The following is an 18,168-nucleotide window of genomic DNA, read 5'->3' on the forward strand; positions in this document are numbered from 1 at the left end:
AACAGACTCTTTGGGTGAGCTTGGGCAACCATGATCACAGTTTTATGTGGCCATTAAAGGTTAGATTCCTGGATTGAGATCCCACAGCTCCAGTTTGTACATGTTCTTTAAGGAACAAACTGAGCTTCAGGTACCCAGGGCTGACTTCATCTGCTTCCTCCTCCTTCTCTAAGTTAGCCCCACCTCTGCTGAGTAGATTCCTGGTATCAGCCATTTAACAAAGAGCTCCAGTTCTAAGATGCTGTTATTTTGTGTGATATCCAACCACTATCGTCCCTATCCCTTCCATCAAGACAAGTTTCCTGATCAAAGCAAAATCATGACTACATCTAAGTAAGTCAGACTGTAAATGACAGTCTTAGCTTACCACCACATGTGATCATTTTATGCATTCAGTTTTAGTCTTCTCTTCCTATCACTGTTGTTCTGTGATGCCTTATATTTTTAAGGCTTTGAGGGGGTTAATGTGTTTTTTCATTTAATAAAATGACACTCTTAGCACAGCTTTGCATACAATTAGGAACTAAACGAATTCTTACAGTGACATTATTTATTTTTAAGCTTAAAATTATTTATTTAATTTTATTTCATTTGAATGCCGTAACATTTAGCCAGAGTGCTAGGTCATTTTCGTTTGCAGCTGTACAAAATGATTTTTTTTCATGGAGTAGTTTTGTCCAAATAAAGAAAATTACATAATCTCGATAAAGAGATGATTTGATACATGGCATAAAGTTCCTCTTTATACGATTCTTGGCACATTTATATCTGCTTCATCACCATACTCGTTATATTAGATGAAAACTGACATTCCTTCTATACATAACTGACTTGCTCTTCAGTTTTGTCACCTTCATTTTCTGTGAGGAGAAGTGTATCTAGTAGAATGATTGATGAAGACTGAATAGTTGAACTGCAGAGCCTCATTGGGCTTTGGTACATGGCAGGATTAATCCCTTTTCGCATTCCATGTTTCATGAAAAACTTAGAGTTCTCTGCCATCGGGTTTCGAAAGTAGATATTGCTGGAGCATTTTCTGACAGTTTTTACTGATTTTGTGGCCTGGTAATTGCAGGTGATGTATCGGCCAAATGCATTCCGAAATGTCTTGTTGAAGAGGGTGTAGACCAAAGGATTCACCCCTGAGGAAACATAGCCTATCCACACGAATATCTCCAGGAGCATTTGGAGAGTAGTCTGGTTGCAGGAATCACATAAAACGAAAGTTATATTTGTAATAAAAAAGGGGCACCACATAAGCAAAAAGAGAAAAAAAACAATCCCTAGAACCTTGGAGGCTCTCTGTTCATTGGAAATGGTCTGCACTGACTTTTTTCCAACTGTCGACATTCTTCGCATGAGTAGATCATTCTTTGAGTTGGGCAGAGTTTTGTCCTTGTGAGTACCATCCAGCATTGCCACCTTTTCAGGTGATGAGCAAGGTGTTTCATCCCTTTGGAAAACTGTAGACACTGTCAGCCATGTTAGGCGTTGAGGTGGCTTGTTTTTGACCAAGTAAGCTTTCTTCTGTAAAGCGTGGATAGTGAGAAAGTAGGTGACAATCATGATTGCCAGAGGTGTAAAGAAGGAAGCCAGTGAGCCAAAGAGCATGAAGTTGCCAAAACGGTCCTTTGTTAGCACACAGGTGATGTTGCTTGGGTTATCCACATCAGTTTCTATGCCTTTAATAGGGACTGGAATGGCAATGCCTAAGGAAGAAGAAACGAGATAAATCTAGTTAATTTTATGACTTTCAACTCTTAGATTATGTCCTTTTAGACTTTATCTTAGTGACTTAATGTGGTTAGTGGTTAGTGTATTGTAATTCCTGATACACACAATGCAAAATTTGTCAAAGCACTTAATCCTTGGAAGATTTAACCAATAGAACCTCAGTAAGCAAACCTGCTGTTTTTAAACAGACATTGATTACTGATTTCGAGTTTATAATTAAAACTTCCCTGGGGTGCCTGGGTGGCTCAGTCGGTTAACCATCTGATTCTTGGTTTTGGCTCAGGTCATGATCTCACAGTTTGTGGGATCGAGCCCTGCATTGGGCTCAGTGCTGGCAATGCAGAGGTTGTTTGAGTTTTTCTTTCTCACCCTCTCTCTGCCCCTTCCCCACTCTCACATGTGTGCATACACTGTCTCTCTCTCTCTTTCAAAATAAATAAACTAAAAAAAGCTTCCTAAATCTGCAGTATGTCCACGAAATGGCAAAGAATGTGTCCATTTATATCTGTTTATTGATCTATCCCAGGTTAAGGAAAATGAATTCAGAAGAGAATTTGCTTTTATCTTTATATTTGATGTAGTTGACTTAAAGAGACTTCACAGTACGTTCATAGAATATCTTAATTCTGGATAGAGACCTATTATCTTTGAGCTACACAGTTTCATTGAACAGACATTTTCATTTTTTGAAATTCATGAATGGCTTCATCTTTTCCTTTGATTTAGGGAAAACTAAAGGTTTCATTGTCTTTTTAAAAAACGCTACTTAAAAATTTGAGAGGATGTGGATCATAAAATTTATTTTCAAGTTGAGAGTTCCTCTCATAGATATGAAAGAAATGTATCTTATGCTAATCTTCTAATACTGTAAGTGCCATGAAGTAGGTAATTAAATATGATCTTGCCTAGTGAAGTAGCTAATTAGGAAGAAAGTACACAGGTGTTATCCTCATCCTTTCCCTTTGAAACAGCAGATCCTTAAAAGAAGTCTGAGTTAACTGATCTTTGGAAACCTGTAGAACGCTTGTGTTTTATGAATCTGAAAGTACTTCGTCATGTACACAGCCTTTTTATCATTACTGAAGAACCTTTGCCGTAAATATTTTCCTCAAATCTATGGCTGCTTTTACTGTACTGCAGAGTTCAGTAGTGGTGACAGAAACCATATAGAGCCTGCAAGCCCAAAATGTTTACTATCTTACCCTTTGTAGGAAAAGTCGGCTAACCCCTGCTGTATGTACCCTGTTATTTCTAGGTAATCATTCCACTGTTCTTTCCCCCCTAAACCCTTCCCTTTTGAAGTCTATTTAATCTACTTACACCACTCTGTTCCCCATCCGGGTCATCTACCCAGCCCTCAGAACATTTGTCCGTCTTCCTCAATGATTCAGTGCTTTGCTATTGCCTGTCTGCTGGTCCGTTGCCGTTACCTTCCATGATTTCACCTCACTGATGACCCTTCTAACACCATCATTTTATGTCTCTTGAACTCAACTCTAATTCTTAAAATTATTTTTAAAATTTTAATTCCAATGTAGTTAAACATACATTGTTATATTACTTTCAGGTGTATCAGCTCTTAGTAGTAGTAGTAGTAGTAGTATTTTGGACTCCTGAAGCCATCCATAAGCCCTCTTAAAACTGTCCCATATCTAAAGCTATGAACTTTGTTTGGTATTTCCCTTTCTTGTCCTGCTACTCTTCATTACTGTGGAACTTCTCTTTCCTATTATCTTGACCTCTAGTCCATTCTTCCTTCTGTTTTCACACTCCATTAACCCTCTATCAAGGCTCACAATACCTGTCTCAACCAACTTGGTGGTCAGTAAGTTACATTTTCACTGGTACTTGTTTTTTTTTTTTTTTAATGTTTATTTATTTTAGAGGGAGAGAGAGAGAGTGGGGGAGGAGTAGAGAGAAAGGGAGACAGGATCAGAAGGGGACTGTGCACTGACAGCAGCAGAGTCATCAGGTATGGGACTCAAACTCACGAACTGAACTGTGAGATTGTGACCTGAGCCGAAGTCAGACACTCAACCAACTGAGCCACCCAGACACCCCTTCACTGGTACTTCTTATACCCTTTTCCCCTTATTCTTTCATACCTTAGCTTATATGCCAGGTCTTACCTAGGATAACTGAACTCTTTTCAAAGCACTTTGCAGAATTTAAACCTAAACTAACCTTTACTATCCTCTGCTTTTTCTTTTTTTTTTTTTTTAATTTTTTTTTTCAACGTTTATTTATTTTTGGGACAGAGAGAGACAGAGCATGAATGGGGGAGGGGCAGAGAGAGAGGGAGACACAGAATCGGAAACAGGCTCCAGGCTCTGAGCCATCAGCCCAGAGCCCGACGCGGGGCTCGAACTCCCAGACCGCGAGATCGTGACCTGGCTGAAGTCAGACGCTTAACCAACTGCGCCACCCAGGCGCCCCAACTCTGCTTTTTCTTTTACAAGGTTACTTAATTGTCACTGGTTCTACAAAACAGAGTGTAATGAAATGAACAGAGCATTGATCTTGGCCTTGGTGCTGAAAAGCTGAAAGCAGTCTTTAAGCCAACTATTTAAAACTTCTAGGTTTCTTTTCTCATCTGTAAAAGGAAAAAGTGGACTTATAAGATCCCTTCTGAAGCTATAAATCTGGAGTCTTCTTTTTATTCTTTCCCCTCTGCATACTTAACACTTTGTATTAGTCTAATTTATTATCTACCTTCCTTGAATATAAAGGCTCTTTTTTATTTATCTTTCTTTGTATTCTTGGTACCTAGCATGTCATAGGTACTCAAAGATTTGATCTGTTTATGGATTCATATGATCCAGCCTTGAGGTATCACTTCTAACAATAGGCTATTTATTGGCTTGATCATATTTCATGGTTTCAAATGTTTTAATTCTTCTTAAAGATCATTTCTCCTGTTTTCTCCCTGCCTTTGTCCCATTTCCCCACCTACCCCAACACACATACGTCACACTGTCTTCCCTTTCCTCTCCCTCATTGCAGTGAGCTTACCAGAAAGATGTTGGTCTTTTGCCATGAGCTACTATAGTTGTCCTTCTTTGCACTTTAAATTTTGGTAACTGTTACCCATTATCTCCCATGCCCTTTCTCTAACTTCTTTTTGGGGGGCCTCTTCTGATCTGTCAATCAGCATCTGTTCCTAAAACTGTCCTCTCACCACTTGCATATCTGTCCATTCTGAATAGACTTTTCCTTGACCCTAACTTTCTTCCCAAGCCAGAATAGTAACACTCCTTACTTTTACCTCCAAACTATTCAGAAGAGGTTTGGCCCTGGTGTCATCATTTCAGGAATATAAAGGTCATTTTCATTGTCTTGCTTTCTTGCCTTTTTTTTTTTTTTAACCAAGTGTCCTTATTATGATTAGAGAGAGAGACCATCTTTTTCTTATTTTCCTTTTAGCATTCCAGATCTCTCTTGATTTTATTCCTCTTTAAATTCTTTTTTTGCTAGGAAGAAATGAATCCACTTGTCGGACTATTAATGTAATGATCATAGTAACTGTTGTGAATCTATTTGTTTTTCTGATGTTAACTTATAAACGGTTTGAGTTTTTTATGCTATACTTGATGCTAAGATAGTCTATTTTAGTAGCTATCTTTGAGCATTAAAGATGAGCACAACGGCATAAAACAGTTTAGAAGAAATATTTCCTTCTGTAAATCATTTGTGAATATCACTTGCATCTCTCTTAAAATCTCTGATTAAACACATATCCAAAACATGTAGACATTTACTGACTTTAGTCTATACACATACTGGCTTCCAAGATGAATTTATGATCTTTAATATCCGCATATAAAACATTTGGATTTTTTTTCTCTTTTCCTGTTTATCTTCTTAAATGTGATGATACTTTTTTTTTGTCACTTGCGATTTTGCATGCTGCCTAGACCTTAATGATCTGTTTGACAAAAATGAAAACTGTTTTCAGACTTAGTCTTCCCACATGTCAAAATTAAAGCAGGAAGATATCTCAGTAAACATTGTGAAGATGGTTCCTTCAGAGCACATGAACTTTTCTCCATTTTCACACGTATTGCTGATAGTGTGGGTTAGTAGCTGTATGATGACATGGCATAAGGAGCTTGTGTTGGTATATCAGTAGCCTGCCTTGACGTCTTTTCTTGGGTTTCACAGCCTACCAGGTCTGCTATATTTCCTTGCCAAATGGAACCAAAGACTGTTTATTTACACCACCCCACACACCCTGACATTCCCCACATACCTATTGAAATTAACCATACCACTGTAATCTTGATGAATGCTGTAGCTCGTGAGTTATATTGATTGGCCTGGATTGGCTTTTTGATGGCTATATAACGATCCACTGAAATGGCACAGAGATGCATGATGGATGCAGTAGAAAAAAGAACATCAAGAAATAACCAGGCAGGGCAGAGAACAAGTGGGAGGGGCCACACAGCCTCTGAAAAACAAAACAAAAACATATTCTCCTGCAAAATGGCAATCTTCAACCTGTAGTTTCTTTTTAAAGTGATAATAGATTTTTAAACTTTTTATGTTATTCATCTGAAATTTTATGGTTTATCCTCCACAAGATGTTTAAGACAATGGAGTCAATAATATTAAGTATATTTCTGCAAATGACCCCTTTTAAATACATTTTCTATTTCATATAATAATTACAACACTCTTTCAAAATCTGCAGTTTAATATTTTTAACATACCATTGCTCTTTTGTCTATTCCTTTTGTGATCTTTTAAAAAGATCACGGGGCGCCTGGGTGGCTCATTCAGTTGAGCATTCCACTTTTGATTTCAGCTTAGGTCATGATCTCAGGGTTGTGGGATCAAGCCCCGTGTTGCGCTCTGAAATGAGCGTGAAGACCACTTAAGATTCTGTCTCAGGCGCCTGGGTGGCTCAGTTGGTTAAGCGTTTGACTTCGACTCAAGTCATCATCTCATGGTTCATGAGTTTGAGCCCTGTGTCAGGCTCTGTGCTGACTGCTTAGAGCCTGGAGACTGCTTTGGATGCTGTGTCTCCATCTCTCTCCACCCCTCCCCACTTGTGTGTGTGCACGCACATTCTCTCTCAAAAGTAATAAACATAAAAAAAATTTTTTTTAATTCTTTCTCTCCCTCTCTCTGTAATGAAAAATTAAAAAAAATTTTTTTTAAGTGAATGGGAGTCTCAGTGAGACCTGGGATTTGGGCTCAGTTCTAGCAATAACTAACAGTATGATCTTTGTTTATACCAAACTCTCATTTGGTGAAATAATTAAGTGGAATGATTTGAGTTTTCTTTTTGACAGAAGTACTTCTTTAATAAAGTTTGCAAAAGGAATGGCTTCAGATCATTTTGAAGAAAAGTAGATTGTTATCCTTCCGTATTCCTTCATTCACTCCAGGCACTGGAGACTATGGTTTAAAAAGTCTCAAGTATTAGACATAGTACTTAATTTATGTAACAAACTCTTATAAAAAAGCATTTACTCAACATTTCATATAGTCTTGAGCACTTAAGAAATACTTTGAAAATTTTCAGGGTTTGGATATGATAACTATATTCTACATAGCTTTCCAATAAATTTACTTAGACAAGTATCCATACATATGTGAGTTTAACACATAATATATTATACACACACCCAGTATATATATATTTACAGTTCTAAAACACCTAAAATTTATTTTAGGGTTTGCCCTAGAATATTTCAGTTAGAATCCGCTTTACTAAAACACACACTCACAGATTTTAGAACTTGCTATAAAAAGCAAATTACTTCTATTTTAAACAAATGTCTTATATATGAGAATATCTAAATCTTTTTACAGTTTAACTGTTGTATGCGCACAGACAACATAAATTACTTTTGTTGGTTTTTCCACAATGATCTGACTTTGACAGGTATAAAATGATTAGGATAATTGAAGGAGGACCAAGATAACCATTTTAGGATTTCAGAGCACCAAGAAGAAACTCGTCAGTTGTGATCTGTTTAAATTCAGGAATCCTGAGGGTGGAGAGAGGTTAGTATCCCAGAACAACAACAAAAAAGACTATAGTGTAGGAAAAGAATTTTGAAATAGACTTGAATATGTTATTTTCAAAAGTATGCGAATTAATGTTTGAGAAGGCATGCGAATTAATGTTTGAGAAGGCTCTGAGAAAGATTGTGTCTTGGGTCTTAAAAGATGCACCTACAGGGGCACCTGGGTGGCGCAGTCCGTTAAGCGTCCGACTTCAGCCAGGTCACGATCTCGCGGTCCGGGAGTTCGAGCCCCGCGTCAGGCTCTGGGCTGATGGCTCGGAGCCTGGAGCCTGTTTCCGATTCTGTGTCTCCCTCTCTCTCTGCCCCTCCCCAGTTCATGCTGTGTCTCTCTCTGTCCCCAAAATAAATAAAAACAAAACAAAAAAAAAAACAAAAAAACCCCACAAAAAACGTTGAAAAAGATGCACCTACATTTGTTTGCTGATACAGGTTAGGTGCTCAGAATGCCTCATATGAAAAAATTTATGGAAGACCTCTCAAAATTAATCAAGTATGGTAGAGAAATCTGTCTTTAAAAGAATCTAATACTATTTTTAAAGAAACTATAGTATTTAGATTTTCTGTTAAGTAGAAAAGGACTTTGGACAGTGAAAGACAGCAATGGACCTGAGCTTAAGTAAACTAAGAGTCTAAGTGAGTGAAAATAATGACATATGATTAAGAGAGTTTTGCAGTGGAAATGACTTGAAATGAGGTTACATTCTGTAGTAAAGTTCTACATTTAGGACGGAGTAGTAGAGAAATACTCAAGTCTAGAGCTACAACAAGAGATACTGATTATAGTTTTAAATGTGCCTATATAGCTTTTCTAATTATGGGTTCTTTGTCTTTAAATTAAGATCTGGAAAATTCTAGTCATAAATCTAGTAGCTGTGATAGGAAGCCACAATAGAACTCTCATGTAAAAAGGACAGATCTTTGGAAAATAGACTATTTGACCTACATATTCCTAGTTGTGAGCTAAAGCTCTTTAGTGCTCATTTAATTAAGCCTGTGAAGCCTTGTTAAGCTCACTTTCCAATAGAATGAATTTATTTTATAAACTCCAATTTTGGAACACAAAGTGGGTATTAAAATTAATGCAGATCACTAGAATTTTATTATTTCAGTCAGTACTTACTGCTAACAGTAGAAGTACTGAGGCGTAATAGAAAAAGTATTGCTAAGTACTGAGGCGTGATAGAAAAAGAGACTGTAATAGGTTTAGGATTAAGAGAGATGGATCTCTATGATTAACCTTTATAATTGCAAGTTTCATGAAATACTAGTCAGTAGACTTTTTATGAAATGAATATAAAAGTAACATGACTGCATTTAATTAACAGAAATCTTTTATATGCTTGTCTAATTGCTTAAGTAGGTTCAGGTAATGCAAGAATTTATACAAATTAAAAGCAGTTCTAGACATTCTCAAGTTATCATTCTCAAATTGTCTTTTCAGTTAGCATTAATTTGATAGGCTCAAGGTCAGAAAAGTTTCTTACTAGAGTAACTAGGGGCACCTGGGTGGCTCAGTCAGTTAAGTGTCGGACTTAAGTTCAGGGCATGATCTTGCAGTCTGGGAGTTCGAGCCCCGCATTGGGCTCTGTGCTGACAGCTCAGAGCCTGGAGCCTGCTTTGGATTCTGTGTCTGTCTGTCTGTCTGTCTGTCTGTCTCTCTCTCTCTCTCTCTCTCCCTCTCCCCCTCCCCCTCCCCCTCCCCCACTCACACTCTGTCTCTCAAAAATGAATGAACGTTTAAAAAAACTTTTTTTAATAAATAAAAAAATTTAAAAATACTGGGTTTTGGCTGTCCCTAGAGAAAATTCTGTGGCTGTCTTTTTTTTTTAAGCTTTTATTTGTATTTATTTTGAGAGTGAGAATCCCAAGTGGGCTGTGCACTGTGAGTGCAGAGCCTGTCACAGGGCTCAATCTCACAAACCTCAAAATCATGACCTGAGCCGAAATCAAGAGTCAGATGCTTAACTGACTGAGCCACCTAGGTACCCCAATGGCTGTCTTGTTAGTTATTTAAGATATAAATGTTGGCTGTTTGCCAAATATGACTGTTTAGGTTGGTATGATTTCTCATTTCATTTGAGAAAGCAATGTAGAAGAGGTTAAGAGTATGAATTCTGGAGTCATTCTCCCAGATTCAAATTATGTCTCTTCCATTTATTTATTCCTATGTCCTCTCTTGTAAAGTAGGGATATGGTGATGATGCCCATCTTATAGGTTTGCTTTGAAGATTAAATGCCGTACTACATGTAAAGTGTTTAGAAAATGTCTGGCATAGAGAAAACACTCAATAAATGTTAGTTCTTATTACTATTATTGTCTGACAAAAACTAGCCAAGTAGCGTAGCCATTAAAACACTGCTACTTAGAAATGTAAGTCATATCATTGCTATAAAATCAGTATGTTTGTCTTCCTGACTGCTGTAGCAAGAGTGCATGTATCCAGGGGCACCTGGTGATGCAGTAGGTTGAGCAGCCAAAACTCTTGATTTTGGCTCAGGTCATGATCCCAGGTTTGTGGGATTGAGCCCCCTGCATCGGGCTCCATGCTGAGCATGGAGTCTGCTTGGGATTCATTCATTCATTCTCTCTCTGTCTCTCTCGCTTTCTCTCTCTCACTCTCCCTCTGTCCTTCTCCCTTGTTTCCACGTGCTCTCTCTCTCTCTCTCTCTCTCTCTCAAAGAAAAAAATTTTGTTTCCAAAGGGGGAAAAAAATGAGTGCATGTATCCAATTGAATTTAAATCTGTACTCTTTAAAAAGCATGGGAACATGTTTAACTGTTTAAATTTGTCATGAAAGTATGCCTTTTTAACTGTCTATATGTGTGTGTCTAACTATAAATAGCAAACATAAATAACTTATGTTCATTGCCATGCTTGGCTATTTATGTGTATTTATTTGTTTGTTTATTTTGCTTTCTTTTTAACTGGTATAAAAACCTAAATTTTTTAACCAGAAACTCCATTTCTTGATGAGATAGACTCATTTTATCTGAACCTTGCTTAATCTTTGGGCAAGTTTTTAGTTTGGAAAGCTGAATTATTAGTTTAGAAAGTAATTAAAATTAATATGTAAGTCTGGGATATAAGATATTTGCCTTTTGAGTATTTTAAAAGACTTTTTTTTAATGCTTTTTTATTTATTTTGAGAGAGAGAAAGAATGAATTGGGGAGGGGCAAAGAGGAAGAGAAAGAGAATCCTAAGCAGGTTCCACACTGTCAGCACAGAGCCAGACATGGGGCTTGAACTCACAATCCATGAGATGCTGACCTGAGCCAAAATCAAGAGTCTGACGCTTAACTGAGTGAGCCACCCAGATGCCCCTAAAAGACTCTTTTTAAAGCTATCCCAAGAGGGCTGTGCCTTTAGAGATTACAGAGGTAAACAGTGTTAGAGCAGGACAAGGCCCAATAATCCGAAAAGGCATAGTTCTCAAAATAGCCATTTTTTTAAACCTCAGAAATTCTTATGTTTGTATCTTTATCTTCCAGAAAAGAGAGACATAGATCAGTGCTTCAGTCTTTATTATGAAGCTTCTGTTTTGTTTTTGTTGTCATTTTCCTATTACATTAGAGCATATAAAATATTCTGGGATTAGATGTCTAATATGATAGTGTTTTAAATGTTTCAAGTGATTTAATACTTAGGAAAATTTTTTTCTTGGTTTTTACATTTCCACTTTTCTAAAAAGAAGTGCTTTAATTGCTTTGCTCCCTCATTTAAGAATTAGAGCAACATTTCACTGCGTAAGTGAATAACTGATGTTTTTTTCTTTTACTGCTGTACATCTGTTTCATCTCTGGTCAGACTTACACCTAAACTAAATCACATATTTAAGTATATAAACTCTTCTCATACTCCACTTGCCAATTATTTGTGCCTATAATGTGTCCCTATTTGACCATTTAACTAGATATCTGCAATGTCAGTTTTAGCATATCCGTTTTCCAGACAAGGTGATTGAACTGATGTGAGTGAGTTTCCTAAGCCAACACAGGAGAACCCGGATTCAGAGCCTGGGTTGTCTTGCTTTAAACCTCTGTAACCTCTATCTTTCAGCCATTTTATTTTATACACCCTCTTCCAGCTGTATGACAGATACTGTTCCAGCTATAATCGTGAGGCATGAGTTAAAACTTAAGTTATAAATAAACTAGTAATGATCAATGAATGACCAAACACTGTTATTTTCTCCTTTACATTTTTAATCATTTATTTAAGGAGAGAAGGGAAAGTCCAGAAAATTTCTTAAACTGTGAGTGAACATTCTGTCTTTTTGGTATTAGCACATGATGTTCTGTTTTCCTTTGCATCCTATTCAAGTATTTCTAATGTAGGCATTTCCAAGCCTTCTGTCGTAAGCTACTAACTTGTGATTGTGCATTTTTGGAATTACATGCAGGACAGTAAAAACTAGAACTATAAAGCAAAGTTAGTGCTCCCAGAGCATTGGCATAGGTATCACAATTCATTTGAGAGACCATGTTGGGCCAGTCATAATCTTGGTAAAATAGAAATTCTATTTAAAAAAAATTAAGACAATATTGAAAAAAAAATTCAGACAGTTTATGATCAAATAGTATATAAATCATTGGTTGAATAAAATACTCTGTACCATAAGAACCAGTTTTAAAATGTTTAACTTCTCTCCTTTTTTTAAACTTAGTTTTAGTAGAACATTAGTTAATGTAAAGTTTCTTATGATAATTTCATTAAATTTCCCTGAGATGACTAAAATCACTCATACCACTCAGTAGTAGTTAATTTTTTTATGTTTACAGAATTGGGGACACTGTACCGACTTCAGAAGTTTGGAAGATTATTCCTGTAATGAGAGAAAAATACACAAAATCTGTTCCTGTCTTTTAGATTTATTAGAAATTCTTATAAATGCATTAATTTAGAAAGTCTTTGTTAACATGTGAACGCCTATCAAAAAATCTTAGTATTTGAAGTTAGGTCCCAATTTATAGTATGTGCAGTTCCCAATTTATGAATGTATCCTTTTGAAGCTTTTTAGAAGGCAGAGCATGTATTTTCTCATATACTTTCTCATAGAAAAAGAACAGCGTTAAAAAAAAAAAGAACAGTGTTTTCAATAATGAATTTAATGCAATAATTTTTTAAATAGAAGTTAAATTCCCAGGTTAGTTTATTTTTTAAAAATTGAATCCCCCTATAGAGCTTAATTACTGATAGTAAAAGTGTTTGGGACTATGAAAGATTTTATTTTGTAATTAAAAATTAACAACATTTGAAAGAATGAAGTGTAGTTAAAACATATTATTAGGACAAAAATAGGAAGACATTCCATATATTTTATGTTAAAATATGTTGTGTTTTCTGCTAACATTTATTGGCAAGAATATGTTAGGCCCAAAAAATGTAAATATAAACTTAGTTGTCAGTTGCACATACCTACTATTTTCCTATGGAATACATGGAATTATCTCTCATCTGTTTTTGTGTTTTGTCAAGTCACTTTAATACTATGGAACTTTGCTTTTTAAGATTCCTTAACTATTTAGCTGATAACTTGAATATCTACCACAGTATTTTTTTGTATGTAGTAGATTTTTGATATTTTTGGACTCGTGGACTTTAAAGTTAAAATTTAGTTCTGTGTAACTCATTCTATCTCATTTGTTCAATATAACATCAATTAAATTTTATGGTAGTATAAGATGAGCATTGTAACATTTGCTGTATGCCTATTTAAAGAGTGATTTTACTGTTAAGTTACTATTGTGTGTGCAGAGAAAAGAGCTTGAATCAAATCTCTGTACAGTCTTTACCAAATATACATAAATGGTTCTATATAATCTTCATTTTATTCCTTTTAAACTTTATTCAGGATTAAGATCCTTTAGGTTCTCCTTTCGAGTATGATTTATTAATTATTTTCCATGGTTACATGTAGCACTAAATTATTCAGAAGGTTACAGATTTACAGAAGAGAAGGGGAAAGATAGACATTATTAATGATTAGAGAGTCAATTAAAGCAGTGGAAACTTATTTATTACTGCGTGTCCTGCTACAGAATTTCAAGCCTGGATAAATGTTGATTTAGAATGAGAAATTTTAACCTGTCACCATCTGATATTTGGGGGATCAAACACTTAATTTTAGATATCTCTATAATTACTTAAAAATGTAACATTTAACCTAAATATAATAGTTTAAATTGGAGTTTTTCTTCTCCTTCTAATATGTATTCTAGTTAAATAAACTTTACTTTTCTAACCTGAAGTATTTTTATACTCACTATATAAACATAATTTCAAGAAGCCCTATCTGCTGCAAATAATCATTTTTCTTATGCCGTTAATGGATGGAATATCAATTTATGCCAGGCAATGAATACGTTAAATATCCTTTTAATTCTGATTCTTAGAAGCCCTCATAATTTATTAGAATTATTTGAATTTACCCACATTCTATTAACTAGAGAGGATATGCATAAATCAAAACTAGTTCATTATAATATCATTATCTTTTTATTATAACAAACTAATACTTTAATATTGAACTACATTTTATTGTAATAACTCAGGTTTTGATCACTGATTGTAATAACTTATGTTTAATAATTTTTGATGTTATTTTAAATAACAATTTAAAGTCCGATTTTTCTTACATGTATCAAGGACCTGGATGGTCAGAAATCATAAAAATTAAACAGATGAATCATCTTTTAGAACACTGTGAGCCAGACCATTTCCTTTAGCAACTAAACATAGTATTTTCTTAACATGACACTGGTGTAAGAATTATGTTTAAGTCTAAAGTACACAAATGATAAATATAACAAGAATTTTAAAACAATTCCAGTTTTAAATTTGGGTTTGGTGATTCAAATTGGAATTTAGTTACTAAAGATTTTATCATTAATAAGTAACTCAGCACATAACTGTCACAGAAGTGTCCTAGCTATTACTTTGTCAAGGGAAAAATATATTAATAATGGGGAAGTTAAAGTATAGGTCTGTTCTTCACTATAATTTTTAGGTGATGAATGCGGAATCTATGAATATTGCTAACTTGGATGATTTTTTAAATGATGGCTAGGAAGGAGTAGAATTTCTAAGAAATTATTTTTTGCTCTTTAAAATTGATTATCAGCCATAGGAAATGATGGGAATAAGAGTCTGTTTACTCACTGTATCTTTAAATAGTCTAAGTTCACCTTTAAAGACTAAATGAGTATCCATTTTTCTAACAGTATATCACAGTTCTGTGGTTTGATGTCAGGAACAAAGTGAAATACTTACCAAACATTATTGTCAAGAGGGCAATCGGCATCACAAACAATCCAACCAGCAAATCAGCCACTGCTAAGGACATTAGAAAGTAATTGGTAGCGTATTGCAGCTTTTTCTCCAGTGAAACCGCCAGAATAACCAGGATGTTCCCACCAATCGTGGGTATTATCACCATGAGTATCAGAAGAGCAGCCCAGCGCGGTTTATTTCCCTGTTGCTCACCAATCTGTTTCATTTCTTCTGGTATTGATTCTGTCTGTAATCCAGACCAGTTAGCAAAGATTAAGTGATCAAATGAGCTCCGCAAAATGTGCTCAGGAATTCTGCTTTGTTCTGATATTCTATAAGAGAAGGCCATTTGCTGTTTTTGTGTGATTTGATCCAATTCCGGACAATGGTCAGCATGGTCAGTAGCTAAGCTGGTCATCTGCTTTTTAAAGGCATTGTACCCAGGCCACAGAAACACTCAAAAGCCAAAGTTGACTCCTTCCTTTAAAAAATATTTTCAGGTTCTCTAAAATGAGAGCATACATCATCTGTCCATTTCTGTAGGTAAGGCTCAAGTGTTTAGTCTTCAGCAGAGGCTCCACTTTCGTAAGGCTTAGTGAAAGAAACTGATAGCTGTGAAAGAAAGACTGTTGATTAGTTTCTCTTGCTCTCTTTTTTTTTTTTTTTTTTTTTTTTTTTTTTTTTTTTTGCTGTAGTGGTAGACTCCTGTTTGAATTTGAATGCCAGTGAGTTCCGAGTTTCTCCCTAGATGTATAAAATATGTGAATTGCATTATTTTATTTCTTTATTTAAAAAAAATAGTTAAACACTTGAGCTTAGTAGCCCTTCCCATCTGAACAAGTCTCTTGTGCACTTGTGGCAATGCAACTTAGTTCCATAGTCATATTCCTGATATGCCTCAGGTTATGAAAGAGGAGATACATTAATTTTTTCAGTAGTCATAAAAAAAGGCTAGCTGTTTCCGATCCTTGAATGTCTTTTTACCTTTACTCTAGAATATGTACATAAGAATAGAAACATCAAAGCACTAAATAGTTCTGAATAGAACTTTTTGGTACACATTCACCTAGAAATACTTCAAACCCATGTAAGGTCCAAATAAATTATTTACCAGCTAGGAATCCTTGTTTGTAGTTGGGTTTATCTGATCAAGTTTATCTTAATACTGATGTAGATAACATTTTTATGAAACATTTTATAAGTCCTTTAGTTTGAGAGAAGGAAAAAAATAATTACTAGAATCCACATAATTGTTTTTAGTAACTTTATCTTTCAAAGAAAGCCTGTTTCTGCAACAACAGATATTCTCCAAATTTATCACTTTACACCAGATTTCAAACAGTTCCTTCTTTTGGTTTTAAGTAATCGTTTTCTCCCTTAACCTCTCCAGTTTCCTTAGGAAAGGAGGGTAAGCTAAGAGGAAGGTTAAACCATTTATTCATAAAATCTGTAAATCCCCTATTAAATATCTCTCCTTTAACATCAGTAAATTTTCATTTAGGCTTTTAAATCACTGAATAGAAATGAAAGATAGCAGTTTTTTTTGAAGAAAGAAAAAAAAAAACTTTTAGATTATTTGTTAAATACTTACCTCGTATTGTCAATCTCCCAAGCATGTTATCTTATCTGCTCGGTAGACCTGTTTGCTGCTGTGACTGAAGTTCTCCCGTGGACTTATTCAGAGCCTCCAGCACTGGCACTTGAAAGCAGTGAAACAAATGTGTTGTATAGCTGCAAGCCTGCCAAGAAGGTTATTTCCTCTTTGATACATTCATTTTTAGAGAGTAGCAGCATTCATTATAATTCATAAAACTACCAGTTAAGTATGTTGAACCAGTTCATGACCCTATTCATGTTATGTTTGTAAGAGCTTTCTTTGATATTTGGGGGAATGAAATAAGCCTCTGTCATTCTAGTTTAAGATAGTTTTGTTTCAGATTAATACTGAGCTGTTTTTCCCATTTGAGAAAAAATAAGTCTAGAAATTCTGGAGCTTGCATTCTGTGAAGATTCTGCCCTGTGAGCCTTACAGTAATTTCCAGAGTTCTAGTTTCAAAACATGATTCTTATCCAGCTTTTATGTGTTTGCTGTGGAACACAATTAATTCTCTCTGGTTGCAACCTTATATAGAAGAGTGCAGAAAGGTCTGCATTCTACTTGTATACATAGGTTTTAGCAGAAACTTTCATTGCTCATTTTTTAAACAGATGTCCTCTGGATTGGGGAGTCAGTTCTTTGGCAGTTTTTTTTTTTCCTCCACAGATATATTGGGGAAAGCATACAGAATGTAATGAAAATATATTTCTGCCTTATTTTAGAAAATTGATATAAATTTAACAGCTATGCAAAGTTTTTCTAAACTGTAAGACTAGCTTATTAGCGTTAGAACTTCTAGCATTCTCAAAATTTCCTTTCAAAAGATCATCATAGATCCCTCATTTTAATTTTTTTTTGACATTTATTTATTTTTGGAAGACAGAGACAGAGCACTAGTGGGGGAGGGGCAGAGATAGGGAGACATAGAATCCGAAGCAGGCTCCAGGCTCTGAGTTGTCAGCACAGAGCCCAATGTGGGGCTCGACTTATGAACCACAAGATAATGACCTGAGTTGAAGTCGGACACTTTACCAATTGAGCCACCCAGGTGCCCCATAGATCCTCATTTTTAAAGTGTTTAATTACTTCCAGGTCAGCCATAGCATTTGTGCCCTTTTTCTGTTTCAAATTTATATTCCTTAGCTTGTGTGGAAAATACTTGATTCATTTCAGTTCTACTGAGCAATTGAGATTTTGTTCAATATTTGTTTTTTTTAACTCAAAATTCAGTATTTTATAAAAAATATTTGCTGTGAATTTTGAGTATGAAAACATATAATATTCAAGTGGATTTTAATGTTCCAGGATTCTCTGCAGGAATATGGAAATATTCTGAAGCACTGCTTTATTCTGAATCACAGTTTAGTACCTGTCACACAATAGGAACATTATATTCAATGAAAAGACTTGTCTGAAACAAGTTTATGTTTATAGATACCTTCATGGATTTGTGTTTATAGATACCATGTTTGTTTGTTTATTATTCTTTCAATGTTTATTTATTTTTGAGAGAGAGAGAGAGAGCGCA

The 18,168-nt window shown here is 35.3% G+C and overlaps 2 protein-coding genes across 3 annotated transcripts in view; one reads left to right on the plus strand and one right to left on the minus strand.

Annotated features, from left to right (window-relative positions):
* Positions 1-18,168, plus strand: part of PSMD1 (proteasome 26S subunit, non-ATPase 1) — a 95,899-nt gene that overhangs the window by 33,007 nt on the left and 44,724 nt on the right. The gene's annotated exons all lie outside the window — the stretch shown is intronic.
* Positions 533-17,103, minus strand: HTR2B (5-hydroxytryptamine receptor 2B). Of its 2 annotated transcripts, XM_003991248.6 has the most exons (4): positions 16,635-17,100; positions 15,044-15,655; positions 5,984-6,184; positions 533-1,709 (listed from the first exon to the last, which is right to left on the minus strand). In XM_003991248.6, the coding sequence occupies exons 2-4, from the start codon at positions 15,459-15,461 to the stop codon at positions 817-819; spliced, it is 1,512 nt and encodes a 503-aa protein (XP_003991297.4). In that variant the 5' UTR covers positions 15,462-15,655; positions 16,635-17,100; the 3' UTR covers positions 533-816. The 2 variants fall into 2 exon arrangements, with proteins under 2 accessions (XP_003991297.4, XP_044890538.1); XM_045034603.1 differs by lacking the exon at positions 5,984-6,184 and having other exon boundaries at positions 16,635-17,103.

The sequence above is a fragment of the Felis catus genome, chromosome C1 (genome assembly GCF_018350175.1).
Source record: "Felis catus isolate Fca126 chromosome C1, F.catus_Fca126_mat1.0, whole genome shotgun sequence".
NCBI classification, from domain to species: domain Eukaryota; kingdom Metazoa; phylum Chordata; class Mammalia; order Carnivora; family Felidae; genus Felis; species Felis catus.

Coding starts and splice junctions, on each gene's coding strand:
- HTR2B (XM_003991248.6), bottom strand. CDS start 15,461: ATGACCAGCTTAGCTACTGACCATGCTGACCATTGTCCGGAATTGGAT. Junction 6,185..15,043: donor CCTCTTGACAATAATGTTTG/GTAAGTATTTCA, acceptor TTTGTTTTTCAG/AGGCTGTGTGGCCCCTCCCA. Junction 1,710..5,983: donor GGTATGGTTAATTTCAATAG/GTATGTGGGGAA, acceptor CTTCTTCCTTAG/GCATTGCCATTCCAGTCCCT.